Source organism: Rhynchophorus ferrugineus, unplaced genomic scaffold (assembly GCF_030347505.1).
Source record: "Rhynchophorus ferrugineus isolate W39M unplaced genomic scaffold, kcgeb_rfMv2 rfM2, whole genome shotgun sequence".
NCBI lineage: Eukaryota > Metazoa > Arthropoda > Insecta > Coleoptera > Curculionidae > Rhynchophorus > Rhynchophorus ferrugineus.
In genome coordinates, this window is record NW_027472581.1 from 44,970,234 (window position 1) to 44,996,240 (window position 26,007).

A 26,007-nucleotide genomic window follows, 5' to 3' on the forward strand; every position below is an offset into this window, starting at 1 on the left:
ATATTTTTACAAAAAAAAATTGAACCGACTTGTAAATAAATAAGGAACTGCCTAAATAGTACAAAATAATCATATACTTATTATATATGATTACAATAACTTAGACTTTTGACACGAAAAAAAAAACGTTTTAAAATAAAATAGGTACGTAATGTAATAATCCTTGTAATAACTAAATAAAAATCAGTTTGAAGTCGGTGCCGAGCCCTCAAACAGTACAAAAAAATACCTTGATTTTATGTTACAGCCGCAGAATTAAATTAGGAACAGAACAAATCTAATTTAATATAACTGTTTGAGTACGGTACGGTAAGTTCTTAAATTGGTTATTAAATTTGCTGATTGTGTTTTGAATTGTAAATAAGAAGGGTTCTTAATTTAATAATAATCATTTTTTAATTTCTCTGTGGTTTAAATAAGCGAGACTCTGTTTTTGTCTTTTTCAAGAGTGAAAAGAAAACTTTAAGCGACAAATAAACCTCTTTCTTTTCACCCTCTCTTCAGAAAGGGCCCTTAATACGGAAACGTTTGTTCACGCAGTAAGATAAAAAACATTAACTTTCTTTTTGGGAATCTTATATTATCTATCACTCATAGATTATTAAAATAAATTCGAATTGCTAGGAAACAGATCTAGAGGGACAGTGGGGTTGAACATTACCAAGCGGGATGCCGTAACATTAACTTTGTTAGTCAAATGTTTTATTCATAATTGTATAAAGTATCCATCACATTGAATCAATAGCGTATTAGGTTCGCATTTGTAGGATATTTCATTTGTAATCTGTAGGTTGTATTTATATTTATAATCTATAGAAATGGAAAAATATCCCTTTACCTTATATTACAAAAGCAATCAGGTTAAGAAGGTGTATACTCCGGAAAACACTTACACGATTGTAGAAATCGAGATATTTTATAGCCGTAAAAGCGCAAAAAGGAATACAATAAAAATAGTCGAACAATTTTCATTTTCAAATGTTGCTTTTATGTTGGTGTTGTGAATCTGAATCTAGATGGGTCGTGAGTCGGCATTAATAATAACATAATTATAAGAGGCGAAGAATTTGTCTTAACATGAAGTTTGTAGCATAATATACAATATATTTGGCCGGCTTGTTGGGTGCAGGCGGCAGAATAGTCCTTCTATTGTTGCAGTAGTCGCGCGTGCGAACCCTGCGGAGGCATCGGAGACTTTGGCTATTGACCGTGTTTGTCCAAAAGTACAAAATCCTACAAGACAAATGATCACAGTCACGCCAGTAACCAAGTTGGTCACTCGTCAGTCTGTAGGCTTAATGCCGAGAGCCGTGGTTCAGAGTCGACGTTAAGCAGGTACTCTAAAATATAATAAATAATAACATATTCCATTTAAACTGTAAAAATGACGAATTACGAGTCAAATTATAACGAAATGCGGTAAAATTTACTTTTAAAACTGCTACTGCTCTATCATCTGTATTTAGACATTGATTTTATTTTGCTCATATCGATTTTATCATTTATTCTATTTGATGCCGCATGCTATTTGCCTGAATATTATCGCATTTCATTTCACAGGTGTCGCATCATCATCTTGGAAATAAAATGTTGCCAGAAAAATGAGTAAAAACATTGATTTAAGTATTAGATCTAATTAAGCTTCTCTAATTAGCTTATCCATATTTTCGATGCCCTTTTTGTAGACCTATTTGTCTTTGTTAGCTTTGGATGACAGTTACAGGTGGCTGTCTACACAGCTGGTGGTATTTTTGATTCAGATGTTACATGTCGGGGTAAGCAATAAATTTAATTCTTTGAAGAGTTACACAAATCAGTTGGAATCGCCGTTGTTTCTACGATGTAATATATATCGAAAATATATATGCTCAAATTTTCTTGAAGAACTGCATACTACCTGATATCTTTATAGTGTCAGTTAACTCATGCAACTTGCCTTTAATTTTTGATTTTTTTCTGGTGTTTTTAAAAGTGATTTTAATTGCGTTTAAATGCATTATATTAGTCAATTAGAGTTTATCTTCTTGGTGCAGAATTGTCATAATTCTAATGAAGTTTCTCCATGTCAATTGTCCATTGTTTTATCCACCTAAAACCACTGCAACTTGTAAACTAATGAAATATGTCATGTATCAAAGTTATTTAATGATTTGTTCCCAAGTACTTGTACTATCTAGTAGTATATTGTGTTTTGTTTTTTTTTTTCACTTTACAAATACATTTATTGAGAATAAATTAATACAATATATATTAATTAAATTTTCTTTGGCGACATGTTACTCGTTATTGTTGGACTTTTTTTCAACTATGCATCATTAAATTTGTTCAATTGACGTCGCTAAACATCTGAAGTAACAGTTCAATTCAGTTTTAGTAGCTCGTAGTACACTAGACCTTGTTGATTCCACCATATGCACAGTATGTCCTGGCACAGTTGTCCTGGACTCACACATTATATTTTGCGAAGATTATTGTATAAAATCTACTTTTTATGACCAGTTGCAATAGACCACACAAAAATATATATTTTTGCTGGCAATTAATAAAACTGCGATGTTGAAACAGACCGAGGTGTCATTTTCACTAACTTTTAAGCCGTCTGAAAGTTTGAGCAGGGTTTTCGTCTAGTAAGTTTTGCAATTCATTATCATTATACTTTGTTGGTCATCCAGACTTTCACTTATGGTTGAAACTGAAACCGGCGATTAGGGTATCATCGGAGCAGCATTATCTAAATTTCTAATAGTCTTATATATAAAATATTCTTAGTCTTCTAATACTAAATTAAAAACTGTTAATTATTGTTATAACCATAAAATTTATCAGTTAGGTTAGGTTGTTTCACAGTTGTTTACATTGGCACTTCGCATTTACATCAACTGTGATCAAAATACATGACAGCATGCATACAAAGAACCTAATAATTTCTTGACGTAGATATTTCATAATGCTAATTAAACCTCTACTTGGATTAAAACCCACCAAAAGAAGAGGTTTGCTAAAACCATTGTAATTTGTAAACTAATGAAAACTAATGTGTCGGATTTATTCATTATTTGTTAAAGCTATTAAGATTAATCGCATGAATCCCCAATTCAAATATTATTCTATTAATATTGTTCTAATAATAATGAAATTTATTTTTCAACAAAGAATTAAGTATTGAAAAATTTCGTGTTGCCCAACAAAAAATATTGAAAAATATTCTAATTTTGAGAAAGAAACAAAACGTTTACGCTTCTAACTTCACCAGTTTCACTGTTGTGCTGAGTCAACAATGCCATTAAATATCTGGATCGTGAGAATTCCCCGTTAAGTTAAATAGGCGTTGGCATTCTTTACAGATGTTGCGATTTTCGGAACAGTGCAAACAAATGTGCGGCTATTAAAGGCGTCAATATAAGTCTTAACCCAACGTTTATTTAATGTTTTTCATTACGACTTCGACATTGTTCTTACTACCTAAATCTTTCATAATATATTAGACTATTGTATCTGCTAATTTTCTTTTCAGATATTGGTCGCCATCACTTTTCGATTTTTTCTTAAGCTTTATGTTAGACCAGGTGCTGCAACCTTCTCCTTTATCTTCGTACTCATCGGAACTTTCTTCATCTTTGTTGTCAATGAACAATAATTTTCTAAAAGAAAGAAGAATTACTGATGAATGTTAATTTTATAATAGTATTTATTATAATAGTAATTAATTAAATAGGCCAAATATTATTTTTTATAGTTTTAGTGATTTAAATTTAAAATTTATACTATAAATGAGCTTCCAATATTTTTAAGGGATCTTCTAGTCTAGAAAATTGTTTTTTTTATATATTACAAGCTTAATTCTTTAAGAATATACCTTTAAAAGAAGTTTTCAAATTTTAAATTACTTTCGGGGATATAATTGTTTTAGTAACACGGCATCTAAATGCTTTTTCCTCAATACTACTTTTTCAGAGATGGTTAACAGGATTTCTCAAGTTTCAAAAATTAGAAAATGTGAAAAAATAGTAAAATATTGATCGTTTTTCAGGCATGATTTGGTGAAAATAATTTTGTTTCACATTTTTTACTTTGTACGATAGAAGCACTAGATTAAGAATTTTCTTTCTTTTGGGATTTCTCAGATTCAGGTTGCAATCGCGTCAACAGCGCTGCATTTTTTTGACACCCGGTACATCAACCATCAGCCTGTAACTTTTTGGGTTATTAAGTTTTTCACTTTTTTTACTTATTCCTTAAAAGAAATTTAATATAATGTATAGTAAAACTATTGTTTGTCTGTTTTATTACAAAACACCAGGATAGTCTTAGTTCTGATGTGATAGTTCAATATCCCGTTAAAGGTATACATATTATGTAAGTGATTATTTAAAGTCGTTTAGACAAGATTAAACGGAGAACATACAAATTGTGTATATTAATATGATAACTAATATTTTACTAATGATGTATTTAGTTAGTTGGAGATGATTTTGCATATTTCGCTTCGGATTGCTTTAATTCAAACACTATTATGGGACATTGGAAATTAATTCTGGTAAAGTGTAATAATTGTCAAACGGGATAACAATGAAATAACTTTTCAATTAATAAAATACTTTTCTCAATAATAAAGAAGCAAGTAATGTTTCGAAATAATAGAGCAAATACATATTGACTTGATATGCTTGATGACTTGATATCAAGTTTGTTATGTTCAATACATTATATTGCCACATTTCTTCATTTTTTGTTGAAACCTTATAGCAATGCCCCCACAATATCCCAGCTATGTATAATATTCTGCAATCTTATAGTCAAATCATGGTTGAAAAAAAATGTCGATATATGGGCCAAAAATATAGATATTTTTTGAAAAATCGATATTTTATCGGGATAGCTAACGCTGTATCTGTAAAAGATGTGAAAGATACATTGTTGTAATTTTAAAAAGTTGTAGGTGAAAATTTTATTAAAAGGTTTTGATTGAACTTAACTCACCATTTTTTTCAATAAATACTTATTGAGCGAAAAATTAATAAGAGTTAATTTCTGGATTTAGTATTTTGTATGTTAATTGTAGGTAGGCTATGTTTAGATATTAAATATGTAGGTCAGCACTGCGTGCGGTTTCGTTAATTATCTGGACTTACTATTTAAGACACCTGCATAAATTAAACATATCTGTTAAAATCGATAATATATAGTCATAATTCATTTTTAAATCAATTAGTTTAAAATAGCAGTAGTAATAGGTTGTTAAAAAACCACACGAACATTCATGAAATAAATTATGTTTAATTGTATTATATATTTGATCGTTGTGAATGGTATTTTTAATCGAGATAACATAATGAATAATGGAATAGTACAGAAAATTTACGAGTATAGTACCATTCATAATTACAAGTGTAATAATTAGTAGCTACTATTTGTATATTAGTTGTCATTGGATTTTTTATTTGAGTTTATTATTACAAAACCATTAATTATGTTTCAGTGATTATTTAATATGCAGTTAGAAATGTTAAAAAGTAAATATAAAAACGTAAAAACATTTGGAAATTAATTTAAAATAATTCCGATGAGGTTTTCTCTTGTATCTGGAGAATGAATACGTAACTTTTTAGGTTGAATACTTTTTATGAATACGTTTACATTTCTATTAGAATTTAATAAGCTTTATACTGTAAAATCCATGAACCATGAACATGTTTGTGTTTAACTAGAGATTTCCTCAGATATTGCGTTTTTTTTGTGTCGTCGTTTTTGCGTATTTATTGCGTTTTAGTTTTTGCTTTTGCGTTTTTGATTGTAAATAAATATCTCCTAAAATAATTTAAATTTAGTATAATCTCTTCAAGGACACTTTCTTAAAGATTCTTCTATTTTTTTGATTGAAGTTTGTTTAAGGTTGCAATAACATCCAATGACGATGAGGCTTATTTTTTAAGTACTTGTTAATTTAAAATTATGTGGTTTTTATTTCGGCAATATTATATGGAATAAAGCTAAACATAGTGAAAGAATTTCAACATGAGCATAAACTAAACCTTTAAACTTTCAAAATGTTTTAGAAATAAATTGTGGAAATTGTGGTTTTGAGATTATTGTCTTACTCAATGAACATTCGCTGAGGTCAAGCCATGTTACCGCCATTGTATATGGTTACATTAGAGAAGAATCACGTTTGGTGTATCACCTACTTGTAGTATTTATTATTTTTTCAAAATACAACAGTTCAAAACGGTTGACAAATAATGACAGCTCTAATTCGTAGTTGTGATTAATAGTGTAGGAATATTCGTCGGGTCGGTCAGTCGGTCGAAATGTGTGGCTGCCGCTGCGATTATTTGTCTGAACACTCACTACTATTTTGGAAGGAATTTGCACGAGAACTGAAAACACGGTTGAAGAAATACTGTTTATTTTAATATTAAATTATACAAGTGGTCGACGGGAAAATTGACAGGATATTAGGTTAGGTTGAGGAAGTACGGTACCGCTGTGGAAGTGGTACTGTTACAAAGGGATGGAGAATAGAAAAGAGAGCGAGAGGTCGTCGTGATAGTCTTTTATAGCCTGGAACTGCATGGTACCAATCCACTGGCGTTGCCAACCTTTGTACTTGTTGTTGGTGAATTCGTGGTGGCCTAAAGGGTCGTGGCGGTCGCCACAACAGGTTTCTGTCAAGGCGGCCTGTATATTGAATAACTTTTTAAGCGAATTATTCGGTGTTATGTTGTTTATTTTAGGCCTGACAACATAGTTTAAATATTTTAAAGATCAATCATTCTAAAATATTGTTTGATTAAATTATGCTATTGTATTGAATGTGTCTGACCGAAGACTTACTGAGTGTTGTGTTGCCCTTCTTATTTGTAATTGCTTTATTTCCAGTAGGTCTTGTTTAATTGTAATTTAAGTTAGTAACTAGATTACCTTAATGATATAAAATTAAGTTTTAATTCTACGTTTATTTTTTTCTTATATTCCATCCAGGTTTAGTTTTAATACTACTAGCATTTTTACGTGAATATTTCTTTACCCGGTAATAATAAACATGCTCTGTAATAACTAAAATTTTAAATCTGCAGTTGCACAAAACTTCCTGAAATTTCGACGATAAAAGTACACGGCCGGCACATTAACATCATTTAGTTCGGTTTTCTTCTTTTTAGGGTGGTCGGTAAGCCGCTGCAACGGAATAAAGGATGTTGTCCGCTGAATATGGTGGCGCATGCGGTGAAATTTTCCAATTGTTCTGTTTTCTTGGTTTGAGAGTTTATTTTTTGCACAATGTGCAGTCTGTCGTTGTTATGATCCAGCAGACCATTCTAGTTTTCGTATATTAAAGATGATTATAGTTCTTTTTTCGTTTTTGTTTGAATATTTTCAAATCTGATGTTATTTTTTAAATTATTTAAATATTTATATTACCAATTTATGTGTAGGAATTTTCTTCTACTTGTCTTAATACGTTAATTAGTTAAAATCATTTTTAACATTTCTGATTATCATTTGTTTTTGGAAAACATTAATACATTATTTAATTTTCTTTATATCAAATAATTGGCATTTGATATGATTCCAGAACAAATTTTTTGAGCTTATCTTGTTTTCTATCTTGCCTTTTTAAAGTAAAAAAATGATAGAATATAACTCGCGCCTGATATAATTGAATTTTTATAGGGTGTTGATCACACAACGTCCTCCGTGAAATTGAAGTTAATTGAGTATGAGCTATTTTCATTGTGTTTGTAAAATATGCGGGTACTATCTTGTCTTTTTAAAGTACTAAAATAGAATACGCTTAATATAATTGAATTTTGATAGAATGTGGATCACACAGAGTCCTGTGTGAAATTAAAACTTACATAGAAAGAATAACTCTCGAGTTATTTTTACTGAGTTTGTTAAATATGCTGGTATTTTCTTGCCTTTTTCAAGTAAAAAACATATCATAATACAGATAGCATCTAATATAATTGTGTTTTGATAGGATGTTGATCACGCTACGTCCTGTGTGAACTAGTTTGAACTTTAATTGAAACTAATTGAATAAAAATTACTTTTAAAATATTTTACTATGTTTGTAAAATATGCGGGTGAAGAGTGTTTTCATGCAACTCTGATATTCATGTAACTCTGATATAATGTGCTTTTCTGAAGATCTCGATGTTTCTCATGTACCAAGTCATTTTGTATATACCCATTTTCACATATAACAATTATGTATTTGACTACTCTAGTACTCTTATTAGTCTCCCACACAGATAGTTCCAAAGCTTGGTGGTAGTCCTAAGGCGATCTTTAGAATGACCTTGACTTGCTCTCTTGTTGAGGAAAATCAAATTTTGAAAGAAAAATACATAAATCAAATGGACATGGATTTATTTACACATGGAGACTATGTCCCAGGTGGAATCACAGCAAACCATCTGAAAAACCTCATCAGCAAGTTTTCCAATATCATTAACTCCATCCTGAGGTTGAAGCATTTCCCAAAAATTTGGAAATATGTGCTTGTCGCTGTTATCCCTAAGAAGAAAGTCAAGTCAAATCCTTCCGACTACAGGCTCATCAGTCTGATTTGTTCACTCTCTAAACTTGCCGAAAAAGCGATATTACACGCTCTAAACAATTTCACTGACGCGTACCTCATAATCCCTGATGAGCAATTCGGTTTCCATACCAAACACTCAAGTCTCCATCAAGCTATAGATGTATCCAGAGCTTTCGATCAAGTAGGGCACAACGCCCTAATCGTTAAAACAAATCAATTAGGTCTACCGTATTACTTAATTTTCCTGATTCAGTCATACTTGAAAAATAGATCCTTTAAAATAAAAATCGGCAATACAGTCTCCTGTCGGAAACAAATCTCTGCAGGAGCTTTATATAACTGATTTCCCACTTCCTAAGCAATCACACACAGCATTTTATGCAGATAACACAGCTTTCTTCTTCACCGGTTACAGCCCCGACCCCATCCGTGACAGACTCTACGTTCAACTCAACTAGGCCATTACGTGGTATGAATTCTAGCGACTGCAGATAAACCCGAGCAAAACTCAGGATATTCTGTTCCAACGCAAGGAGGAGTTTCGCGCATACCGCCTCCAAAGTGAAAAAGACCCTATCCCCTGCTTCCAGAAGGTCGTTCCTTCGACCGTTGGTTCCAATGGTCAACCCAAATTCAGCATACTATTTGCAAACACAATAGCATGTACAGCCTACTATTTCCACTCCTCTGCAGAAAAAGCAAACTCTCAATCCCTCAAAAAGCGACTCTGTATAAAATGTTAGTCCCTCCAGTCAGCCTCTATGGAGCACAGGTGTGGTACACGTATGTCTCCGAGACACAACTTTCCATAAGTGTTCCAATCCAAAAAAGTCCGCGCCTTACTCAATGCCCCATTGTTTATGAGGAACGCGAATACACATCTAGAATCAGGCATCCCGTTCGTGAAAAACTTCAGGAACATGTTCAGTGTGAGGCTCTCTCTAGGCGCCTTAGAATACGAAAACAATCTGATTAATTATAATAATGCCTACACATCCATAAACCCCAGTAGTTAAACCAGATACGACAAACCGAAGAACCCGAAGCGACATCACCAAAAGACCATTTGGTTCTAGCTGGTCATCCTGGAAAACGAAAAAAAAAACATAGGGTGCAGGTACTCGAGTACACTTGGTTAATCAACTTAGAAAATTCTATGAAATGACAACTACATGTATGTCCTGAAGAAGACGTTGCTCAATTGTGTGTAATTACTAGTGTAGAAAAAAATATCAATATATTTAAGTTAAAATAAAAATAGTGAAATATTAGCTTAAAAAGATCTATATTTTTTATAAATATTTTCAAAAGTAGGGATGTTTTTGGTGGAATTTTAACAAACATTTAAAATTAAGTACCTGTTTTCAAGGTTTAAAATTTTTATTGAATTTATTTTAAAAAAAATCGAAATATATCGGCCAAAAAAAATATCGATATATCGGGCAAAAAAATATCGCCCAAAAATATCAATATTTTCATAATAATAATTAATATCGGTGAATACGTTATTATACGGACTGTTATATATAAAATTCATCTCATTTATGTATAAAATTAATGGTAGAAAATATATGGTTGATAATAAATAAAATTATATGATATAAAATCCTAAAGGTTCTTGTTAATCGATATTTTATAATAATTTTGTAATTTTTATGTTAGAGCCAATGCAAATTTAAAACCAGGCTATACCATCAAACCAAGTAGGAAAATTAACTTCGGCATTTTATATGATTAAAATGAACGCGCTAATAACACACTGTAACCTTCGAAGCAGGAAACTTAAATAGATATATACTTACGTAAATGGTTTTTCTTCACTCTTCGCCTTTCTTAAACCGCGACATCTATCTCTAGTTATCTTCAACGTTGCCAGTGCCGCCAGTTCTTCACTAAGTACCATTCGCATGCCATCATTAAGATGCTTCTCATGGGTTGGTCTTATTCCTAGTGGCTTGACGTGAATAACCTCAGTTCGTTCCGATTCAGTCAGATGTTTGCGTTTTTCTTTAATTTTATCAACGTTGTGGGAGATTGTCTCAAATACCTCACCGCCAGGTTGGAAGTCATCATCGCTATATGTTAAATCTTCAAAGGGATATGCGTTATCTTCTGGACCTAGTAAGCATTGGTTTATATGTTTGGTGAGCTGCGTTTAATCATTTGAGACAAAATAAAATTATTAATTTTAGGTATTTTATAACGGTAATTGATTAATTAGCATCTTCATTTCGTTTCTTGAACGAAATCTTCTTTATCAAAGGGATGGAATCGTTAGGCACATAACTTTGTCAGATTTGTCAGATTTTTATTTCAAAAGTTTTAAGTTATAGCCATATTTTTTTCAATTTCAATTCGATTTGGGATGTCATTGGCTGTTGTTATTTCAATTAATATCGACAATATTCTCTTAACTATAAGCCATGCATTTTTAGTTGGGATTGGTTATATCAGGACTTGCATGACTATGGTGTGGGCTTCTTTTCTAACATACAATCTATATCTGATTATTGATGAGCGTAAAAGCACAGTTGAGGGTTTTAGAGAAACATATTGACCATATTTTGCAGGAATATTTTTTTCATACCATTTTAATCCATTAATATATAAATTCACTACTACTAAACACATTAAAATCAATCATTTTATAAACCGAAAACATATATAACTGTATTGAAGATTCAAGGATCATTCAAACGGGACTGTATTATATCTATAATATATATAATATGTTTTCTTGTTTGTGTTAATTTCTTGTATTAAATTCAATAAAATTATTATTATATAATATTTATTTCCAACATTATTTTGTTGCTGCATTTTTTTACTGGACATGTTCATAACGTCCAAATTTTTAAATTAATTGAGATTGTTACGTAATATCTTCCATTTAGTTTCAAAACTACTTTAGTTCATGTAACCTTAATCATAACTTAGTTAACAAATCAAGTAACCTCAATTTAAATTGAGTTATTCATCATTATATGTCATAAATTATATTATGATATAAGTATCAGTAATTCAGACATTCATTATCCATTAATATTATATGCTTGCATTCTTTCACTTCAAAATGGCCTTTTTATGTCCTGTGAGTACTTTGAGAAGAACTTCCAATTTTACCTGCAACAGTATATCCTTCAAAACTCTTCTATGTCTTTTATTTAATAATACGTCGTTTAATTTGTTCGCCATATCGATATATATCTGCAGTAGTAGTTTCACTCGGCGCGTAATACACTATATCTTCTACATGATTCTACAACCTGGAAGACTTTATGGCCTGTGGACTAACCCAAGATGTTTTGCGCTTGGGATTGTCTTAGTAAGTTTACTTTTCCTGGTAAGCAATGAAGCCGTGATTTTGTAACGGTGCGAAATGGCCTTTTCAGTCAATTCGTGTGATAGCTATTTTGACTCTGAAAATCGTTGTCAGTTTTTGCAGTTTAGGGTCTTCGGATTTTTTAGTCCACTTTTAAATCATTGAAACCAATTGGGAAAAAATGGAGAAACATAACCATAAGTTTTTAAAAGTGTTTGATGAGCTTAGGCAGCAGATTTCTTCAAATTAAACAATAAAAGTAATTAATATTGAAAATGCACGTTTAAGCGGTTCATTATTAGAATCTGTGTAGAGTAAAAAACTCAGTAATACTAAATGTAAAACTATTATTTTATGTAGAGCAATATCAAAGCCATCGATTTTAATAATTAAGTGAGGTTGTTTCAGCAGTAGATGTCACTGATCAATATGCATGTAAGCATGTGATATAAAATATATTTCGATATACATAATATTTTAACTGTTTATCTATGTTGATCCAAATACTTACCGGTAAAAGGAGGTAATGGTATGTCAAGATGGTTGACTAAAGTATCTCTTACGGAATTTCTCGATATCAAACATCTAAATATTAGACTAAGAAAAATTATCAACAAAATAACGACTATAACAACCGTAACGTATATACTGTTTCCACCATCTTCCAGATTACTATGCTCTTTCAAATAACAATTCTCATTCGAACAAGAGAACGAGTAACAGTGGGACTCGTCAAAGTCATTGTCGCAATCGGCTTTGCCGTCGCAAACTTGATGGACACTAATACATTTCGTCTGATTGAAGCATGATATATTGTTCGGGCATTTTTTATAGTCACACCCTAATTCATCCTCGCCGTTGGGGCAATCTAAGACACCTATGGAAACAGTAATTTAATAAATTATTGTACGTATAAGAATTGATAAAAATTCAGCAGTTGAAAAATTGAAAAAATTCTTTTATAGAAAACCTTTTTCTTTTTGCATTTTAAAAGATAAGGTAACAGCTTTGAAAAGTGATTGATTCGACAAATATGGCTAACATTTCACATGTCGTTGATATAGAATAACCTTATCAATTTCGAAACTGATAACGCTCCTATTCTTCTATAAAATGACTAAACTTATTCAAGAATGTCCTAAGTTACGTTTAATAAGCATTTTAAAACTGAAATTTGTAAATTGTTTTCCATCTAACTATATTCATATATTTTTCTATAAGCAACTGTACTTTTATCTCATAACGTTTCACTGAGCCTATTTTGTTCATTTTTAGTTGTGCATAGTTGACTTTTGTTTCGGCATGTTGTCGAAGATCACTTTTTTTTATAAACCAGAGTGTATCTTATATCTATTTTGATATCTATTTAATAGTATTAGCCGATACTTCCTTTTTAATAGATCGATATAATACCTGCCTATAATGCTGTTAGTTTATTTTGTATTTTATCTTATCTTATATTTTTGTATTAATTTCTTAAAGATTTTTTAAAATTTAATCAAACTTGCCTACATATACATCGACAATACACAACATACCACTGATTTTGTATTCATTTGTTTATATATCATGAGTTGTATTTGTTCAACGAATTTTAATATATTCCGAAAGTACGATAGTGTTCTAGTTGTTAATTAAGTTAACTCAATAATTAATAATGTTTTTATGAACATTGATCTAGGAATTTTAGTGATAGGTTGAAATTTGAGGTCAAAAGTTTAAACTGTAATTGAATAGAAATTTAAATTAAACGAAAGAAATAGAAAATAGTTATAAATCTTTCACTAACCGTTACATCGCTCTTCTTCTAAATCATAACACATATTTCCACATGGTGCTGTACCCATGTTACATGTTATATCGTCCACCAACATACCGTTAATGCAAGCTTCTTGACCTTTCCTTTGCTCTAGTCGATATTTCGAACATTTCATTTCTTCATAGGTCACGTTTAACATGTAACTTGTATACGTTAACATCAAACCACTTCCGGATTCAATGGTTAAATCGATTGTCAATTTGTTTGAGGGTATAGCAATGGTTTTTATATGAGACTTGTTCTGATTACACATATTCAAGTAGATAATATTCTCTGGATTGCGGATTGACAAGCAGTTAATCTGTAAGGAGTCATACGTCCATGGTTAATAAAAATATTTTAACTGTATCGTGTCATTACATATTACATAAATAATACTAATATAAATATTATTTAATTTTTTGTTGCTTTTAAATAGTTTAAATTAAACAAATTTTATGATTACACCAATATTTACATTTTGGGGGTATTTAGAATAAAATTTAATCTTTGTTGGTCTGAAATTTTGAAATATTTATTTTCGAAACAAAATATTTTGTTAACAATTTAGTTATATACTATTAAATTATGAGAATCGAATGACAAAAATGGTATTGCTGGTTTAACTAAATATCTATTATACGATACGTATACTATATATAATAGGACAGTTTTTAATTATTATATTTAATTGTATTTATGCTTTGATATGCTATATTTTATTTGTAGAATAGCTTTATTGGAAATTTCACTTATTTTTACTTTTAACATCATTGTTTACATTCCGACGACATGAACCTTCTTATCTTCCGTTTTTTAATGTTTCTTCTGTGGATTTTTTAAAATAATCATCTAAAATGACTATTATATTCTTAAAAATAGTACACACTTTACTTCAAATAATTTCAAGAAAAGTTATAAAATACGTCAACACAATTTAGGTATGTAAAAATATGGTGATTTATTTTAAAACGTTGTACGTAGATCAGTGATCTTGTATGCAAATAGTTTAAATGAAGTTGATCTGCAATGTTGTCATATTTTTTAAACAAAGCAAACGTTACAGATCATTCAACAAGAATAATATTTCAATCACTGGATGTCATAGAAATGTCGATAAATACTGATTTTATTATTGCTATTATCGTTTACTTTTTGTTTTTATATTATATAATTTTGGTTTATTGATTAATTGACATCTTGGGATGATAATTAGGTGCTTGCATGTATTCTGACTATTTCTTCACTTTTTAATGGTCTTTATTCGGAAGGACAAATTCAATTTATATTAATCAAAATATTTTCCATTATTTTCTACAACCTTTTTTCCTCTTTATGGAAATATACAAATGCCTTGTCGAAAGAACATTGTTAGGTAGGTAGATTAAATCATCTACCTATTTTCGCACTTGTTCAGCATTTCGAAATATGTGCCTGCCATATTATCGATCTGAATAAATGGTGATCAGGAGGTGCTACGTCTAGTAAGTATGCTGGATGCGACAGAACTTCCCATTTGAGTTACAACAGTGTACCCACAACTCTACAACGTGTAAGCGAGAAGGGCTTTGCGTCCATTAGTTGTTGTGGCCTTTTTTGCAACTATACGTTGTTCATTTGATCGGTCGGTTTACATCTACAGAAACAGTTTAAGTAACTCCATGGCAATAAATATTCAAAGAAATATGTTATTGTACTAACCCACTAACTTTTTTCTCTTGGGATTCTCATAATTAAGTACTACTTTTTATGGCTGGTTACAATACGCCATAGAGAAATCTTCTTTTTTGTTTGGTAAATACGCGATGTTGAAACGTTTCGTAGTTACATTTTCAGTCAATCCGAATTGGAATTCGGTAGGCTTTTTTAACCGACTTCAAAAGAGGGAGATGTTCTATATTCGACTGTATATATAGAAAAGATTCAAATGTTAAAAATATAAATGCGTGATGAATTAATCTTGCTAGCTCTGTATTCTGATCATTTTTTCATTTCAAACAGGCAATTATTGAGAATTATTGATATGATATAGAGGGCATGGATAATATAATATCAACACCTGACATCTCCGTCCATTATGGACTGATTTTCAAAAATTCTTCTTTTATTCGAAAGAGTGTTCTTCTGACGTGGTCCCATTGGAACAAAGTCAGAATCTTTTGGCGGAATACGGGGAAATCGACGGAAACCCTCAGATTTCAAAGACACATACAAAGTTTTCACATATTTTTTTATCTAAAATAATCAGATATTTGTGTATAATGCTATTGCTTGTTGATGTGATGGAAAATCGGAAGTCGTTCAGTGCAAATGCCAATCAATTTTCTTTTTAAGTACTAACCATATTATATGAGAAGCAGTAAAAATATTGCGGCAACTACTTCTATGCTGTAATGGTTATTGCGTTCAGCTGACACGCGGAGGTCGCGGGGGCAACAACTTTTGGTTGTTCTTCTAGTTTGGTTAGAAGATTTGTCAAATCACCTATGCTAGATAGCGGACCCCAGAGCCTGAAACGTTTCTTATTTTTAATCATTATATCTTTATTCCTATTTTTCATCATACAAGCTGCTTTTACTTAGCATTGTAATACTTAGTAAAATAACTGCGTAACTTATTGAGTAAATATCGAGCTCTAAAAAAAAAATAAAATATTTTTAACATTGAACCGACTTCAAAAAATAAAAATAAGGAACTCACTAAAAAGTAAAAAATAATCAAGCTTAGATTTTTAACACATAAAAAACATTTTAAACAAAATATGTACATAATAATCGTTGTAATCATTAAATTCCTATTATATTTACAATATTATTTTAACTATATTTTTATGTACGAAATTAATATAATTAAAAAAGTAAAGAAATTATCTATTTGCAGAATTTCTATTAAATATTTTGTTATTTAATTGTTCTGAAATTTTGACTTATGTTTTACTTACTTTTTAATGTAACTTAAAAGTATCGACGAAGATAGTTAGAAAATAAATTTATTATAAATATAGAATATCTTAAAAAAATATTTTTTATTAGGACATATTCTTTTTCAAATATATAATTAATTGGTAGTAACATATTGAATATATATTTACTGTTATTATTATTTATTTTATATAGTTATTATTATTTGTTGACTATAAATTGAATAAAAGAACTGCGATGACTTTTTTATTGTAATAAGTATTGAGTAGTTCTATTGTAGCACTTCGTAACAGAAAATTTCCATCAATAGCCAAGTATCATATATAATAATATGGGAAATAATATAAGAAAATATAATAAACTGAAGATCTACTAGATAAGAAGAGATCGTACAGTATAACAAAATTGGATTTACTAATGTTATTATTTTCGTTTTATTAATTTGTTTTCTACGAACGTGTTTAAAAAATTTTGAGAACGATGTGAGACGAGCCAGAAGTCAGAGGGTGCTAATTCTTGCGAATACGTTGGATAGTCAAACAAATGCAGTAATGTTTTTTTGGGCTGTTTAAGCAGTCTTGGGTAATTTATGGTTTCTTACCCAAAACTAGCATTTTTTCACGAACTTCTACATCCGATCTTTCCAAAAAGTATTATAATACTCATTTTGTAAATAATCCTCGAATAACATTCCTTTTGAATCCCCAAAAAAATATGACGCTGTCACTTTTTCAATACGAAGTGGTTTTGAAGCCGAGTAACCGGATTCTGATCAATCACAGAGTAGACCACTGGTCAATCACTGGTAGACCCAAGTCTTACCCATAATACTTGATAATAAACGATATAAAAAATCCTTCTAATTGTTTTAAAAGTCGCACTCGACGAGCTTTTGTTACATTGCTAGCAAAGCCTTCCATTATCCTTAGAAATTTAGCTTGATTATAAAATTTTGATTACGGTTATACAAAAGATAATAATAAAAATAGCCTGAATTTTTAGATATACTTTTGGCCAACAACTCTACAACTACCTCTGTACCTTTGTTCATGCGAATTATATGACAATGATAGTAGCATATGTGGACACTACGGAAAAGAAATAAAGAAAACTCTTAATGATTAGTTTTTTTAAGAAAAATATTCAAAGCTGCATCAAGGATATTTAGCCACATTTATGCAAAATGGCTATGGATATTTTCTACATAATATATAAACTAGTCGTACGTACTTTATGATCCAATAAGAATACAATAAAAACATTATTTATTATTCAAATACTGCGTAAATTTTGATATACCCAATATAAACTTGGATAGATTATCAAATGACAGGGCTAATATCCCTTTTCGGATTCCATTCCCCATTTCGGAGGTAAAAAAGCAATATATGTTGAAAATAACTTTATGGAATCTCCGTTCTTAAAGCTCAATAAGTTTCGACTGAGTAAACGAAAGGCGCCACCTTTATGTTATATCAAAAATATTCTATATACTGTTATTTTGTAAAGGCGCTATAGTATGACTTTAATAAATATTACTAGAAATATGCTATTTATAAATAAAGCCATCTATTAGGAAAATTCCAAATTAATCGTTTTTCATTGTAATATAATGTTTTATTGAATACAAACACTATAATAGTGATACATCATATTTTTTATTTATAATATGAAAATAAAGTCTCTCAATTAATCCGCAGTCTTGTGAATTGTTTTATATTTTGTACGAATTAGAATGTAATGGTACGTGATTAATGTGTTGTTTAGATAAAGTATCTATTGATTTTGCGAAATCCAATGGTAACTGATCAGCGTAAATTATCCGTCATAAATGCATTCAAGCTTTTAGTGATTTGTCATGAATTTTACGAATAAATATTATGAATGGCATGTGTCAAATGTATATTATAACTCATTAGATAATGTAGATGATGATATGAATGTGCAAAATCACGACTGCAAATAGCCTTAACAAATTAAAAAAAAATATGTTATCGTTTATGTATGACTGACGATAAATTAACTAATTTTTGAAATTAGTAGTTCATTAGATCACAATGTAACTTTACTAATAAAATCTCTGGAATGAAATAAAGTAAGCCATCTTCGAATTCAATGTATACAATTCAAAGTATACAGCTTTCTTATACTAAGATTTCTCTCATACTCATATACAATTTTAAAACAATTGTTTAACAATGTCGTTAAAATGTAACAATTTCTATTTCACAATATTTCATGTATTTCATAATCAGCTTTAATCAGCGATATCTATAGTTAAAATGTTATAATCGATGGTTTTAATATTTTTCTAGCTAAAATAAAATTTATTTAGCTATTCAATGTACACACACGCTAATCATGAATGTGAACGATTTAAAAGTGGTTATTTTGATGTCGGTGACCAAGAATGGTCTAGATAATCAAAATGTTTGATAAGTGATAATGAATTGCGGGATAAATTGCACGACTACCGAGCTCAAGTACTCAATCAACACATCTTGACAGTTAACAAATTAACGGTTTTCAGAACAATAGGGGAGATCTTAAAGAAAGGAAAATGGCGACCAGATGAATTGACCAAATATACCATTTCGAACCGTTTGCCAGGCAGAAAATAGTTTTCTGTAAACTATTGTGACTGGCCATGAAAACTGGATCTCCTACAACAATCCTTAACTGAAATAGTCATGGGATACTCCGGAAGATATGGATTGTTTGTGTATATGGATAGAAAAAAATGTAGTAAATGATGGAAAAATGTTCTCAATAAATCCCTTTTGGAAGTGAAAGAAAAGATCAGAATACATGCAAGCTCCTAAGAAGTACTAAAATGAAGTAATTCCGAATTTGTTATCCTTCAAAGTGATTAAATTATCGTACGTAATTAATAATTATTGATCTTACAACACCGGTTAAACCACATCAATTATCTAAATCTGGATGGTCTGATGGTGTGATTTCAAGATTTGTACGTACTAAACGTCTATCCAATTATCAGATACAATCGTAATTCGAAAACCTTTTTGATATAATCATCTTATGAGATTTATTATGGGGATAACGCTATCGTAATTGCCATCTGATGGATTTATTGATCTGGACCTGGCTGCTAAGGCCGAAAATAACTTTCTCTGTTGGAAATATTATGGTAATTGAATTCTGGGGACCGAATGTTCTTTCAATTAGGATGCCGGAGGAAAGTTCGAGGCTTACATTTCTTGTCAAAATATAATATTTCTGCTGGTGTAATTACGAGCATTTATAAATGATCTGTCATAAATATTTTCATTATAAGTATTGTCTATCATAACGAGGTTTCTGCGAAATCACGTCTGTTTCCTTCGGACCTGCTTAAATTAATTTTTTCGTTTAGCCCGTTATATTTATATGTAGACGGAAAATGTTGAAAGAAAGTGAATATAGTGTGTAGACAAAAATTTATGTTAATTTAAATATATATGGGCCTAGTGATGGGCAATAATTAGAAAAATAACAATATTGTACAAATACTTCTGAATATTAATTATTTAATTAGGCTATAAGGCAATTATGGTCCAAATCACACTGGAGCTCGAGTAGTAGGTTCTGCCTCAAATTAAAATCGGTAAATCATCTACAAGGAAAATGCTTGATGATTTCTATTAAGTGGAATCAGGTTCATTATTCGATCATAACAGATGTGGCTATCCGTCCCTCAGCGGACCTAAAGTGTAGTGAATACATGTTTACGTGACCAGACAAAAAGACTGCATCTCATTTTTATTAGTGTTTTAATATTATTTCCTCTTATTTTACAACAGTCCTTTTGAAATTCATTTATAGTATTTTTGGTCAAAAACTTGTGCAAGAAATAATACGTAAGTGAAAAATGAAGTGCGTGAAATAAACAATGTATTTATTTTATCTTTTTATCCCCTGGAAATAAATAATATAAAATATTAAAAATCTAAAAATGGCAAACCACAGCGATTCAAGCAAATCACCTGCACACTTTGATATAAGATTAGAACAATCAGCAATAACGCAAACTCCACCATTAGAATGGACTACAGTCATTAATAAAAACGATTGAGAAGCCCCGAAGAAGAAATTGCGAGAAAACAAACAAGGATCAGTGACTATTGGTTACAGAAACCAATAAAGACAAAAAACAGCTTTAACGACCTATAGGAAGAAATTGAAGAGAATATACAACCAAGCCCTGAAAAAGTTGTTCCCAAACCACCACCAATAACAGTTTATAAGGTAGGAGTAATAAAACACATCCATGACCTATTGAAAACCATCACTACGAACTACACAATTAAAACAGTGAGCTATGAAGCAATAAAAATTCAATTGTTTGACAACGACATAACAACATTATTAAATGCGAACCACCGCACACAAAAAGAATTATACCACAATGCACGAGGTGTCAAGCGCACGGGCACACAAAAACTTATTGTCGCAAATCATTTAGATGCGTCAAATGTGCAGGAGAACACAAAACAGGAAATTTCACTAGTAAAGTTCGCGATTAAAAAGTGAAATGTGCTAACTGTAACAGAAATCATCCAGCGAACTACAAGGGCTGCGCAGTTCGCAAACAACTGCAGCGGAAAGTATATCCTGCCTTAAGAGAAAAAAGGCAACAACCGCTACAAAAACAAGCCACATCTACCAGTCTACTCACCAGACCAAGTCAACTAGACATAACTTATGCGCAAATGGTTGAAAATGGTTCAAAGCGAGAAACCACATCACAACCAACTGAAACTAGCAGCAACATCTCTAGATTAGGAAACATGATGGCCAAACTAATGGATCAAATCAGTACGATGCTTGGTCTACTCAGAACCGTCGTTAGCAAACTTGCCTAATGCCTGAAACCATTAGTTACAAAATCGCCGTCTGGAATGACAATGGGCTCCAACAACATGCCAGGGAACTAAAAATGTTCGTAACTGAACAAAATATTGATATTATGATGTTTTCCGAAACACATTTTACGGACAAACATTATTTGAAAATTCCCAAATATAAACTTTATCATACAAATTACCCTGATGATAAAGCACATGGGGTACAGCCATAATCATTCCAGATCATATAAATCATTTCGAGAAAGAGAAATTCCGCAAAGACTATCTGCAAGCAACCAGTATAACCGTAAAGGAAGTCCATGGACCATTAACACTGTCTGCAATTTATTGCCCACCCAAACATAACAACAAGGCAGAACACTTTCAAGAATTCTTCAGTAGGCTAGGTAATAGATTTATAGCCGGAGGAGATTACAATGCAAAACAATTAATGTGGGGTTCAAGAATAATAACCTCAAAAGGTAGAGAACTGCTAAAAGCAATAAAGACAGATTATTTACAACATATCTCTACTGGTGAACCAACATATTGGCCTTCAGACAGAAATAAAAAACCAGATACTATAGATTTCTGTATTACAAAAAATATTGATACAAAAAAGTGTCATGCAGAATCATGTTTTGTCCTGTCTTCTGATCATTCACCAATTATAGTAACACTTTCTTCAAAAATTGCCATCAAAGATAAACCCCCTTCTCTGTGCAATAATAGAACTAACAGGAGGCAGCATATTCCGCGACTCCTAACAATGAAATATTTCTAAGAAAAAATACACATATATGATGTACAATACAGAAAAAGAGAAGAAAGACGGAATTGGCAACAGCAAAGGACTGAATAGAATAATAGAAAATTTAATAGGGCAATAAAAGAGCTGAAAGAACTAATTCAAAATGAACAAAACCAAGGCATTCAAGAATACCTAGATAATTTGGCACCAACTGACGCTACAGACTACTCGTTGTGGAAAGCAACAAGAAAGCTTAAGAGACCCCAGCAGCATAACCCACCTATTAGAACAAGCGAAAATAATTGGGCTAGAAGCAATAAAGAGAAGGCCGACATTTTCTCAAAACACTTAAAAAATGTTTTTAAACCTTTTCAGTCTCAGCTACATAAAGTTGACGAATATAAAATTACTAGCTTTCTGGATTCGCCATTTTAAATTGACTTACCGCACGAGAAATTAACGGTCAAAACAAACAATGAGAGAAATTAATATTAAAAAAGCTCCTGGTTATGACTCAATTACTGGTAAAATTTTACTATAAACTATCAGAAAATGGTATGAAACTATTAACATTTATATTTAATGCTATGCTACAAATTAATTACTTCCCTAGCATCTGGAAAGTAGCTAAAATATTAATGATTCTTAAACCAGGAATAATACCAGAAGATGTGACCTCCTACCGGCTTTTAAGTTTATTACCGATAATCTCGAAAGTTTTCGAGAAACTATACATCAAGAACCTGAACTATATAATAAAAAAAAAAGAAAAATTATTCCAGAACATCAGTTTTGGGTTTCGCAATAAGCATGGGACTATAGAACAAGTGTACAGACTCGTAAATAAAATGAACACTGACCTAAATGCCAAAAGATATTGTTCGGCTGCTTTCCTAGATATATCTCAGGCTTTTGACAAAGTATGGCATACGGGCTTGCAGGTTAAACTAAAGAAACTTATATAATCCCATATATTCAGGAGTTCCGCAAGGTAGTGTACTGGGTCCACTACTGTATCTTCTATATACGGCCGATCTGCCCACCACAAAAATAACTACTGTGGCAACATACGCAGACGACACATCAATCTTGGTATCCCATGAAGATCCGGCCACAGCATCAATAAACCTACAAACCCACCTGGATCAAATACAATTATGGTTGAAGATATGGCAATTAAAGTCAATGAAACAAAATCCACCCATGTAACGTTTACCCTGCGTAGAAGAACATGTCCACCAGTGAATATCAATCATCGTCAACTCTCCAAGCATTACAAGTTAAATATCTTGGTATGCACTTAGATTGATGTCTAACCTGGAAGAAGCACATACTCTATAAATGAAAACAACTTGGACTGAAATTATATCAAATGTATTGGCTCATCGGGCGAAATCCAAGTTATCATTTATAAGGTGTTGCTGTATGAGTCTATACTCAAGTCTATTTGGTCATATGGAATCCAACTATGGGGTACTGCTAGCAAATCTAATATATCCATCATTCAACTGTTCCAAGATAGTGTTGCGTGCCATTGTTAATGCTGTGTACTATATTTCAAATCAAGTGATACAACGCGATATTCCTCTAGAACCTATAACGAGTGTAATTCAACGGGTTTGTGTGAAGTACTTCGAAAGAGTGCCAGTGCATACCAATGTACTTGCTAATCAGCTAAATATACGACGTGATAGTGAAGTACGTTTAACATCACCTGATCTGATTACTGGACATATATATACTTTGGAATAAGCTTTACAATAAGACTAATTAATTAAGATAATATTTTATACAGAAGATCGCTTAATGAAGTGATTTTCTGCATGCCATGTAAATATAATATAGACATAAGAAATACTTATTGCCTATAGGGCAGATTGTGGAATCACAAAGGGTAAAAAAAAAGATTCGATCGTCACTATGTTCGATGCAATATGTATATACAGTCGCATATAGAAATAGAAAGTAAGTTAGTAAAATTAGAATTAAATAAAATATATTGAATATTTAAATTGAAAGAGAATTACATATTTTGTTTATCATAAATTTATTTTATAATAATGCTGATTACTGAAATAATACAGCAATAACAGGTCAATTGAAAAATCCCTGGCCTGACACATAAATGGCGCTATTAGAATTAAATTCATATGTTTTTTAGTTAGCCCTCATCTTCAAAAGGTGGGTGTATAAATTTGACAGCTTTCGGATCATTACTTTGTGAATTACAGCATTTTGAGTAAAGCAACTTTTGTTATTGCGAAAAAAATGGATAAAAAGGAATTTGGCGAGTTGATAAAATATTGCTTTTTGAAGGGAAACAATACAGTTGAAACAAAAACTTGGCTTGATGCCGAGTTTCCGGACACTACCCGAAAATCAACCATCAAGGATTGGTATGCTAAATTTAGACGTGGTAAAATGAGCAGCTAAGACGTGAACGCAGTGGATGCCCAAAAGAGGTTGTTACCGACGAAAACATTTAAAAAATCCACAAGATGATTTTGAGTGACCGTAAATTGAAATTGAATGGAATAGCAGACACTTTAAGCATATCAACTGAACGTGAACATCATATAATTCACGAATATTAGGGTATGAGAAAGCTCTGTGCAAAGTGGGTGCCGCGAGAGCTCGCTTTTGACCAAAAACAACGACGAGTTGATGATTCGAAGCAGTGTTTGAAGATGATCAAGCGTAATAAACCCAAGTTTTTGCGTCGATATGTGACAATGAATGAAACGTGGCTCCATAATTTCACTTCGAAGTTCTATTGACAGTCATCCAAGTGGACTGCAAACGATGAACCCGCTTCAAAGCGTGGGAAAACGCAACAGTCGGCTGGCAATGTTATGGCATCTGTATTTTGGGATGGGCATGTATTAATTTTCATTGACTACATTAAAAAAGGAAGGACCATCAACAGCGACTATTACGTAGCGTTATTGGGCCGTTTGAAGGACGAAATCGCCGAAAAACGGCCGCATTATAAAAAAAAAGAAAGTGCTGCTTCACCAAGACAATGCACCGTGTCATAAGTCAGTGAAAACGATGGCAAGAATCCATGAATTGGGCTTCGAATTGCTTCAGCATCCACCGTATTCTCCAGATCTGGCCTCCAGCGACTATTTCCTGTTCTGATATCTCAAAGGAATGCTCGCTGGGAAGAAATTTTCGTCGAATGAAGAGGTGATCGCCGAAACTGAGGCCTATTTTGAAACAAAGGACAAATCGTACAAAAAATTGTATCGAAAAGTTGGAGGGTCGCTATAATCAGTGTATCACCCTTGAAGGGAATTATGTTGAATAAAAAAACTATTTTTGCCAAAAATATGTGTTTTACTGTGGTAGGCCGGGGACTTTTCAATTGACCTGTTACTTTAAAATGCTAATAGCACTTTTGTAAACTTATCATGTCATAAATTGATCTTACCTTATTACTACCATACTCATAATCGTCTAACATTAGATACAAAAGTTGTATGTAAATTACACTATTTTTTGGGGTTATGATGGACCACGAACAATTTTCGTATAGTGGTACGTCTTCATTGGTTTCTATTGTGCCTGTGGGTTCTAAGAAACTTCTTTGTTCACCGCAGAACGTTCTATTGGCATATCCATTCACTAGTAGATTAAAAATAATTTGTAGAATGAGTAACATGATGTTTTTTTGACAATATCTGCCAAAATGTCAATACATTACATGTCATGTGGGCAATAAAAAATGTTTTTGACGTTATAGCAGCTGCAAATATATGAGATGTTATATTATAGGACTACTATAGCTCAAGTTTTCCAAAATAAGCTACTCAGGAGAATA

At 31.5% G+C, this 26,007-nt stretch overlaps 2 protein-coding genes across 5 annotated transcripts in view; one reads left to right on the forward strand and one right to left on the reverse strand.

Moving 5' to 3' along the window:
• The window catches only part of Akap200 (A kinase anchor protein 200), a 272,973-nt gene that overhangs the window by 50,416 nt on the left and 196,550 nt on the right, over positions 1–26,007 (forward strand). The window lies entirely within an intron of this gene.
• On the reverse strand, positions 3,420–25,853 carry LOC143190837 (uncharacterized). The gene is made up of 5 exons (XM_076395403.1): positions 25,618–25,853; positions 13,657–13,987; positions 12,379–12,744; positions 10,348–10,663; positions 3,420–3,641 (listed from the first exon to the last, which is right to left on the reverse strand). The coding sequence occupies exons 1-5, from the start codon at positions 25,846–25,848 to the stop codon at positions 3,482–3,484; spliced, it is 1,404 nt and encodes a 467-aa protein (XP_076251518.1). The 5' UTR covers positions 25,849–25,853; the 3' UTR covers positions 3,420–3,481.

Excerpts from the sequence above, each read along its gene's own strand:
- LOC143190837 (XM_076395403.1), bottom strand. The coding sequence starts at position 25,848 with ATGTTACTCATTCTACAAATTATTTTTAATCTACTAGTGAATGGATAT. Across the intron at positions 12,745-13,656 it reads AGAAGAAGAGCGATGTAACG|GTGTCTTAGATTGCCCCAAC; the intron begins GTTAGTGAAAGA and ends CTGTTTCCATAG. Across the intron at positions 10,664-12,378 it reads ACCATTACCTCCTTTTACCG|GTCCAGAAGATAACGCATAT; the intron begins GTAAGTATTTGG and ends AATGCTTACTAG.